We start from the raw sequence: 10006 nt of genomic DNA, 5'->3' as shown, positions 1-10006 counted from the left end.
ATTGCAGAGAAAGAAGTAGTGGGTGCGGTTTGCAAAAGGGGGGGGGGGGAGCAGGCAATGGTCAAAAGTCCGGATGTGTCAGAGCTTCCCATTAGATCACAATTGTTGTTTTCCACATATGAGAAAGCTTATATACCTTTCCAGGTCATTGTTCAAATGACAAAGGATACAAGTATTTAAAGAGGATGTAAAGCCAAAATATAAAGTTATTATATTGCTGCTCATGTTCCCATAAAGTGGAAGTAAAAGTTCAAAAAAAAATGCTGATTGGCAGGCTTTCTATGCAAGTGTCTTCTGCCATAAAAGTTTCTTTCTACCACTGAGGCATTTTTTTTCCCTGACTGCGCACATGCAGACATCCCAACTCTCCCGGACATTCTGGGAGTCTCCCGCTATTAGATAGCAGCTCCTGCCTGCCTGGGAGAGAAATGTTTTCTCCTGGAAAGGTTTACTCTGCTTTAGCAGAGTAAACCTTTCCCTGCTGGGTTTTTTTTTACTCTGATATCGGAGCCGCCGGCAGAGTAAAAAAAAAAAAAAAAAAAAAAAGACAGCATAAAAATGAATAGCTTGATTGCTATTGGCTATTTGAATTAGCAATAGCAGACTAGCTATTGCACCTGCCCACTGCCGCTGTCAATCAGCAGAGGTGGACCTGAAGTTCTCCATCAGGTCTTCCTCCTGCTGATTGACAGCAGCAGAGGGCGGGTGCAATAGCCAGCTTGCTATTGGCTATTGCAAACTGAAATAGCCAATAGCAATTTGCCATTCATTCCTATGCTGTTTTTTTTTTAGTTTTTCTTTTTTATTCTGACGGCAGCAGCTGTCGGAATACTAAAAAAAACAAAAAACCCAGCTGATAGCAAGGGTAGCATTGGCTTCTTTGCTATCTGCCATCATTTCAGGGGGGTGCTCTTCAACAACCCCCTCCCTGAAATGAGAAGGGCACCTCCCTGAAATTACTTCAGGTTGGGATCCCTGCGCATGCCACAATAAAGTGACTCCCATGCGCATGCAGGAGGTCACTTCATTGGGGCCCGTTCTATTTTTAGATTGTAAGCACTCACAGATAGGACCCTCCTTACCATCTTGTCTTGAATTGTTTTGTAACTGTAATGTCTCCCTCAGTTTTGTAAAACGCTGCGCAAACTTTTGGCGCTATATAAATCCTGTTTAATAATAATAACAACCAAGCGGCCAAACATTTGAATCCCGGAAGAAGCCCATCACTGGTAGGCAAGTCTTGCACAATGTGCTAATATGCTGTGCAAAGCACATTACGGCTAAAAGCTCCTGTTTTTTTTCAACAGCTTACTTTCACTTTAAAGTGTACTGTAAGTCTGGACTAGGATGAATAAAAAAGTCATCTCTGCAATACATTTGGCACATTTCCCGTTGTTTTGTCCGTATCACGGTACAGACATACAGGAGGAAGAGTCTGCAGGAGCCAGAGCATTGCACCCGCGATCCACTTATCGCGGAATAAAGAAATAATAAATGTACGTTTCTTTTATGAAGAAGTGTTCATTTATTGTTATTTCCCGAAAAGGTGCAATTTCCCTTTAGGCACCTTTTCCTGTGCAATGACCTCAAAGTGATATTAAAGTCAAAAGGATATTAAGCCATTTCAAATGCTGATGAAATCACTTAGAATGGACGCTGCTTCTTTTTTTAGTTTCCTGCAGAATCAGCAGGTCCCCTGAGCACTGGTCCTGACTTCCTGTTTTCAAGTGACTCCTTTCTCAAGCAGAGTGCTATGCAGTCAACCTTGTGTGTGCTAGTAAGCTGTGTGTGTCTCCACAAACAGGAATGAGATAGAAAATAACGTCACCAGCACTCCAAGGGATAATAAAGCAATAGTCCATTTATTGGCACATTGCCATTCAATGTGCACTTTGAATGGCACTGTGCCAATAAATGGACTATTGCTTTATTATCCCTTGGAGTGCTGGTGACGTTATTTTCTATCTCATCTTTTCACGGTGCCATCCGTGGCCACTACAAGCACCCACCCATCCATACGGGTCTTTTTTACTCCGGTAAGGAGTGCAGAAGATCTTTTGATTTCCACAAACAGGAAGACACAGCAAATTAAGCTACTCCCCTCCTTCTTTCAAGCTAGTAGATGAACAGTTGCTGGAGTCTGCTCTGTCTTTTGTGATCTTGTACTGGACAGGAAGTTTAGGGAAGCAGAGCAGAGAGACTTGGAAGCAGCTGTTCAGAAACATGATAATTGCAAGTGTTTGGGTAAAAAAGTGCTGGGCTTTGATTTGTTTGATCTGGATTCATTATTGAAAAAAAAGGTTTGATAGTTTACTTGAAAGTGATTCACTTTTGCAGTTCATTTTATAGACCACATATGTATTCATACATGGTGATCATATCCCTTTCTTAATCGCCTCTCCTCAAGAAAGATCGAATTCAATTCAGCTAATCTTTCCTCATACCTGAGCTCCTCCATGCCTATTATCAGTTTAGTTACCCCACTCCGCACCCTCTCCAATTCCCCAACATCCTTTTTTTGTGATCTAAAACTTGTTTTACATTTAATAACTAGTGGTATGAAATAATCATGTAAACTTTAGGAATTTCTCATAAATGCATCCCCAATTTGTAAAATAAATGTTTTATAGTAGAATTCTCCCTTTGCACCGGGAGATGATGAGATGTGAAATGTTGATAATGGACTTACAATTCCTGGATATATTCATCCTTCACACAAAGAGATAAGCCGTATTCCTGCAGGAAACTGTTCAGACAGGTCTTCAGCTTCCCAAAATCTCCTTCGACTTGGTAATTATAGACCCCTGCATGAGAATGGTAAAACAAACTGGATGAAAGACCTTTGTTTTACTCTTAACCTCCCTGGCCGTCTGATTATTATTTCTTTTTTGTTCTCTTTTTCAGCTTTTAAAATTCCCGCCTGTTCCGCCCCCCTGCGACGCGGATGCTCGCAAGGGACGGAACCCGGAACGCGCGGTTCCGAGGGCTATTTGGCTGTATCCCAATGGAAACACGCAACAAAAACGTCCCAAAGTAGTACATGTACCTTTTCAGGCGTGGGCCGTTTTGTAGCGCGTTAGGGACGGGCTGAAATACGCCTAGGTGTGAACCAGACCCATTGAAAACAATGGGATTTTCATGTTTGGGCGTTTTGTAGAGCGTTCGTCAAGCGTAGAACGCGCTACAAAACGTTCAGGTGTGAACGAGGGCTTATGGTACCTAAAATCAAACTGCACATGGGGTTCTCAGGTTCCCAACAGCAAAGGAATTGGTCCCTGAACACAAGAGCATTCGCTTGGTGGAAAACAGAAGCTTAGGTCAGGTAGGATAATCATTCTGTACATCCAATGGTCAGATCATAACTGATGCAGTGACTAGAAGTCCTGGTATCCCCAGCTTTACGCCCTGCATGCTTCAGTAATCATGTTATTCTTCCCTTTAACAATTGGAATGGATTTACCTATAAAAATACCATACCTGGATATCTTCCATGCTGCTTGTGAAACCTGTCCACAGCTCTCAGCATTAAATAGAAGACGATTTCATTGTCTGGATTCTCCATCAATGATACTGGAAGACAAGAATGGTCAAAGTCAGAGCTGCAGTCAGTTGCTCTTTGCACTGGTAATCAAACAGAGGCATTTGTGTAGGTAACCGTAACAGACTGCAGCTATGCATAAAATGTAACTTTTAAAAAAAAATGCAAGCAGGAAAGCTTTTTATTGCAGAAGAGACATACTATGGGGTGTATTTACAAACGATTCACAGAGCCAATTACTCTGCGAACGTTTGTTCTGTGCGAATGAAAGCAAAAACAATGTATATTTTCTTTTCAAGTTGAATGTAATATTAGGAAAATACCCCAATATGGCCACTAGATGGCGCTGATGAGCCTTATTGCTTATGCTCCTCAGCTCCATCCAGTCATAATGCAGTATTGTTCCTGATATTGCATTCAAAAACATAAACTATGTTGTTTTTGCCTTCATTTGCACAGAAAAAAACATAACTATATGTTGCTGGGGTGTGAGACATTTAAGTGAACTTTCACATTAATAAACAGAAAAGAAAGGTGTATGTGGATGCAGGGGCGCCCCAAGGCCAGGTGTCCCCCGGTGCGGAGAAGGGGCGTACACCCCACCGTGACGTCATCGTGCACCGTTGGCCATCTTGGTGATGTACGCCAAACCCGTCGGGATGAGGTATGCCGCCGGGTCCCCTCCTCTCTCGTGACACTGTCGGGCTCTCGGTCCATGACCGAGTGCCCGACTTTTCATAGGAGGTGACACCAAAATGACTGTTAGTCATTTTGGTGTCACCCCTCCAAAGGTGGCATTTGGGTGTGGCCTGCACCCCCACTTGTGACGCCACCGTGTGGATGCACATGTGCTATGTACTCTCTTACCAATGTCATCTTTTTTAGCAGTTTCCAAACCGTACTCTTCACACAGAGATCTGCCCCGCACAACTCGAAGGAAAGCACAGTTTCTACCTAAACAAGAAGGAAAACAAATATGTTTCTAAATAAAGTCTGAAGACAAAAAGTGTTTAGTTGAAGCTGACCTGTATCCACCTCAATTAAGGTAAAATAATATTATTACAATGATGCCTGTGCCCATCCTGCTTGAAGCCCTTCCCACCCTATAAATGTTACCCAGCACTATGCCCTGTGCTGGTGATACGTTTATAAATGCCCTCCCCAATTTGAGGGTCGGCCAACACTTTTGACACATGCTGGCCCTTAATCCTGGCTGTCTGTGAGTGAAACCCAATCATGTGATCACTATGTCAGCTATGACATCAGGCTGGGGGCTTTATTGGAAAAATAAAAGCCTTCAGCTTGCAGATGAACACTACCACCTTCAGGCTGCAATGGCATATGTAGCACCATCTGTTTATTGCTGTAATGGTCAAGTACAATTACAGCATAAAAAAATTAAACAATTGATTTTTAGTTTTGTACTGTTTTAGCTTATAATAAAAAACAGAGCAGGGTTCTTATTAAAATAGTGTGCTAAATAAAAGCCTCATATATACTTTTTTTTGTTTTGTTTCAAAGCCCTATATATACTTAAAAAGGTGTATAAAAAATATTTAGGTGCGCAAATTGGTCATAGAATTATAGTCAAGTTAATGGATGCTGCCAAATTTGGCCTAGGCATCTAGGCTTCAATGAAGTTGGGGCATTAAACAGCTAAAGGAAGCTGGTGCTGAAAGAAATACAGAGGCTGCAAGAAGCACACTCCTAATAAACACCAAAAAGTCTGAAATTGCTTCCTTAATGCTTATTTAGTGACTCAATAAGCATTAACATCGGGATAAGGAGGAGAGCCCTGGAGCTGCAAAACAAGCACAATCTACCTCCATATGTCTGCTGGCCATACACTGAGCGAATTTCAGCCGGTTCTCGATGATCCAGCCAAAATTAGAACAGTGGGTGGCCCCTGTTGGCGCCCTTCTGTTTGGCATCCTTCAATCAGAAAATCAAAAGGAGTCGGATGGAAAATCTTTGGGCAAACGGTGACAGCTGCCACCACTGCTCAAGAATTCTAACAACAGATACAAAGCTCACAGCAGGAGATTCGCCCATTCGCACTGTTTAGCATGGATGAAGGAATCTGTTGGATGAAGGAATATTTATTTTTGTTCAGCCTGTGGCAGCTTAAAAGGAGAACTATGAGGTGAGTGCTTTTCACTCCCCTAATAGTTCTAGCCGACCTGTGACAATGAGACTGTCACAGGTCGGCTCAGTAGATCGGGAGGTGAGCGAATACATTCCGGCGTTCGCTCACCTCTCGATCCTGTCACAGCCCTCTGCCGTGACAGGGGAGGAGCTGGATTGGGGGAATCAGCGCCAGCGCTGACTGGCGGAACGGAAGGGGGCGGGTACAGCTGGCTCTGCCTCTAGATAGGCAGAGCCAGCTGTCACTCACGCAGCTGGGCGGATCCCGACGTCTAAGTCGGGATCCGCTCCGGCGTCTCAGTATACCGCGAGCTGTAGCTCGCGGTATACTGAGCTTAGGGTGACGGGAGGACGCTAGTTTGTGTCCTCCCGTTTCCCTAAGAAGAACTATGGGGAAAAGCCTTAACCCCATAGTTCTCCTTTAAGTGAAGGTTTCCTTTCAGATCATTGGCAGTTCGTGGGAGTTGTAATGTCTAGGCCTCTCCTGCCCACTGACAGACAGAGGAGGCATTCCTTTTTTTTTATAAACTGTTCCATTTGGGTATGACCCCAATAAACAGTAAGGCGATGTTCACACAGTGGCGATCCGTGACCTTGCGGCAACCGTGCATGAAACCTGCCCAGTCACAGAATCACCCACCACCACCGATCGAGCTGGCGGTGCCATTATTTTCTAATGGAACCCCAGTCGCACAAGGCAGATGGTGCGGGATACCGCCCATGCAAATCGCACACATTGCAGCTCGTGTCACAAAAAGGAGGTACATGTACCTTTGTTCAGTGATTGCCGTGCATATATAACCCCATTGAAATGTTTGCCCGGAGTTCTTCCTTAATAGATCGTTTTTAATAGACCCTCCAATAACAGAATGTGAGAAGACTGAGATTGTACAATCATGTTGTAACACATTTGGCTGGGATTAAGTTGGTAGATCATGTGGACAGTGTAGATGCAGATAGTCTAAGCAGTTGAGTCCACGCTGCCATCTATCGGTCATTGCTTGCATTTACTAGTCATTAAATGCTACTTACAGAACAGACGAATGTCTTTTTCCGCTATGCTTTCTGGAGGCTGCAGAGGCAAGCATGACAAGTTTGTAAATAGGATTTAAACAGTACTCACAAACTACAAAACACAATGCTTTTGACACCAAATCTCTGAGTACATATGGGTTCGTGGGTCCCTTTTTAATGCAGTCAGGCAGAAAAGGTCAGCATAAGGCAATAAAGCGGGGGCACGGGAATGGGGGGCCGTCACACGGGAATGGGGAGCCGTCACACGGGAATGGGGAGCCGTCACACGGGAATGGGGAGCTGTCCCCCAGCCTCTGAGTTCCAAGGATTTGTTATAGATACAGTTTACAAAATAGCACACGTTGTGTAACGGCTAACGCGTTTCAGCCACTCAGGGCCTTATTCACAGCTATGATGAAAACAAACGCGGACAGTGAGGAGCACTTACCCTGCCGACTGATTGTAGTAGTTTAGAGACATAGTGTTCAACAGATGCCGCATCTTTTTTGGCTTTTTCCCGGTACCTAAACAGTTAGGAATGAAGGCAGTCTGGTGATTTAAACAGCATGGTCATGTTAATAGTAATGTAAATCCTAACAATGAAATTCTCCTGTTTCCTTCATTGTAATCTGATAAATAGACTATTAAAAGTGGTTTGCTAGATTTGTTCGTTAAGTGCAAAAGTAACAAACCTGTTGATCCTCCCGGAAATGCAGCCCTGCCATGTGTACTCTGCAGTGAGAACTCAAACAATGTAATCAGGAAGTGGGGTAGGACCACACAACAACTCCCTCTATGTAATGGAGATGAAGAGAAAGGGAGATGTAGTCCTAACACAAGTCCTTGTACTAGGGTGACAACTGTGCTCCTCCATAGATACAGTACAGTGAGTGAGCGTCACGGTAGTACAGGAAGTGTGTTACTTCACCAGATGACTATAAAAGGAAAAAAAAGTCTAATAAACCAACTCATGCAGCCACCACCACATCTAAGGACTGGTAAGCTGCAATATTAAAAAATGGTTGATCTTGAGATATACTTTATGGAGAACCTGTACTTTGCCCAGACTGGGAGACGTTACCAGCAAGCTGCACATGCTCCCTTGCCATACTCATCCACCACCATCAGAACCCCCATATTTTCTTTCTGAATGTTAATTCTTGCATAGGCCTCCTTGTAGGAAACATTTTTTTTAAAAAGGAGGCTGTAATATAATTTTAAGGAGACAATCCTATCAGTTTGTTTAATATTTTGAAACCTTTTTTTCCAAAATGTGTAACTACATAAGTACATGGGGGCAAGCCATGTTTGCCCATCACATATGTAGGCTCCGCTTCCCGTTTTGCAGTGCTTCACAACAGTTGCACTCTACTGCTCCTTCACAATGCAAGTGTATGAGCTGGCCCACTCATTGAAAACAATGTACTCCTTGTGTAAGTGATATCTTATATTAACCACTGTTATGCAATTAGGGTCATCAAGTTCTTGATGAACCGGCCGAAATTCGATGTGTGGGTGCTGCTGTCGGCACCTTTCCAACCAGTATCCCTCAATCAGCTGATGGAAGGAGCAAGTCGGAAAATTGTCGGCTGAACAGAGGTAGCCAATGTCTGTGAAGATTCTCATTCATCCAGGTCATGGTATATCTGTAAAAAATAAGTCAAGGCAACTGGACTTGCTGTATTTTTTTTTGAAAGAAAAATACAGCAAGTCCAGTTGCCTTGACTTATTTTTTACAGATAGAGGTAGCCAATGAGTGCCAGCTTTAGTCTACAGATGTCTACATTTAAAAACAACAAAAGTATGAATGGTGCATCAAAAATAAGAAAAATATTTGATAACCTATAAGTCACTGAAGTTATAGCTTCCATGGAGCTATGGACTCTACACGTGACAATGCTGACTGGACCAGTATTGTCACATGGAGCAAGTCCCATGTTTTTACATACCCAGGAACACCACATACTCCCGTTTACCCCCAAAACTTAACAGAGTGATCGTATGCTGGCAGTATATGGGAGATGAGAACAAATCTGTCACTGTGCCCAGAATGGTCAAAGCAGAGGTTTGCTGTAAGGTACACACTGGAGTTATTACTTAATATACTGTATATCCTTACTGAAAATCTATTATACTTCCCATTTAAGTGCATATCAGCTGGCTCAGTCAATCACAGGCCTCCTTTATCTGTCAAGTAATCTGGCTTGGAGATCTCTGGGCCGAATTACTTGTTAAATCCATATGCCACAGTAATACACAGATAAGGAAAAGTCATCAACCCACCAATGCTTCTGTTTCTTCCTTAACTGAGATAACACAGACATCAGTCAGATGACAACCCATTTTGATGCTTTTTGGACTTAAACGCAGTCCTTAGAAAGCTGGCTGAATGTTATGCCTGCTTTACATCAAAAAAGAAAAAAAATGAAGCATTTGCAAGTTGCTGGTCTTTTCTTATATATAGGTTGGATAGTCCCATGTCTATGGTGGTAACTTGGGGTGAAGTTAGGACATCTGCTTTTACAAACGGTCATAGAAGCAACAACCGTCTTCCTTATTTACCTCTCTGTTGTCTATTTTTCTGTTTTTATTTTTCCAACTACATGGGGTCCTTAGACTATGAACATATCTACCTTAATGACTCCCTTTCCCTAGCCTTTGCTGTCTGATGAGAAACAATGGACTTACCTTTGCTTACCTACCACACTGCCATCATACTACTAAACTCCTTCAATTAATTTGTTTCAGAACCAACGGTAAGTGGAAAATAATCCTGACAACTCACACATTCTGTAGCTTTATGAACCTGTCAGAGTCGGCGATCATGTCTGGAATTGTGCCTCGCAGTGGTAAGCTCCCGTTGCCTTCAGCGGCTGTGAATTCCTTAATGGTTCGGGCTAAAATCCAAAAGTTGGGAGTCTAGAAAGAAAAACTCAAGTCTGTCTTATTTGCACATATAGGAAGTGATCAGCTATTATTTTACCATAACATGGTCACAATACTCAGATTTGGGGGAAATTCCACTTAAACCTACTTGGGTATTTAAATTGAACATGTACTAGAATCAAGATGACTTCTTCAGTAAATGAACCCCTTTAGATAGAATTCTAGCCAACACAACACAGAGGTTGGCATCTCTAAGCTAAACTTCTGTCTGCAGACCTTATGCTCCAAAACCAACAGAATCTACTAACACCACTGTGTTAGTAGCACCGAGAGCTGGTATGTTCACAGAAAGGAAATTCTAGCAAATCAGTGTGGGGAAAAATCATCCCTAAAATACAGATTAACAGATCAGTAAGGATTACC

General features: G+C 42.8%; 1 protein-coding gene across 2 annotated transcripts in view; it reads right to left on the bottom strand.

The window, feature by feature from the left end:
* The window catches only part of NAE1 (NEDD8 activating enzyme E1 subunit 1), a 29015-nt gene that overhangs the window by 2710 nt on the left and 16299 nt on the right, over window positions 1-10006 (bottom strand). The window contains exons 13-18 of one of the 2 annotated variants that reach the window (XM_018566449.1): window positions 9483-9616; window positions 7146-7221; window positions 6712-6755; window positions 4406-4488; window positions 3478-3570; window positions 2690-2804 (exon numbers count right to left, since the gene is read on the bottom strand). In XM_018566449.1, the coding sequence (XP_018421951.1) occupies window positions 2690-2804; window positions 3478-3570; window positions 4406-4488; window positions 6712-6755; window positions 7146-7221; window positions 9483-9616 (545 nt within the window). Of the gene's footprint in view, window positions 1-2689; window positions 2805-3477; window positions 3571-4405; window positions 4493-6711; window positions 6756-7145; window positions 7222-9482; window positions 9617-10006 lie in introns of both variants that reach the window. The other variant, XM_018566448.1, reaches the window with a different exon arrangement.

This window comes from Nanorana parkeri, unplaced genomic scaffold (assembly GCF_000935625.1).
Source record: "Nanorana parkeri isolate BGI_ZX_2015 unplaced genomic scaffold, ASM93562v1 scaffold950, whole genome shotgun sequence".
Taxonomy (NCBI): Eukaryota; Metazoa; Chordata; class Amphibia; order Anura; family Dicroglossidae; genus Nanorana; species Nanorana parkeri.
This window is presented reverse-complemented; position numbering and strand designations above follow the sequence as displayed.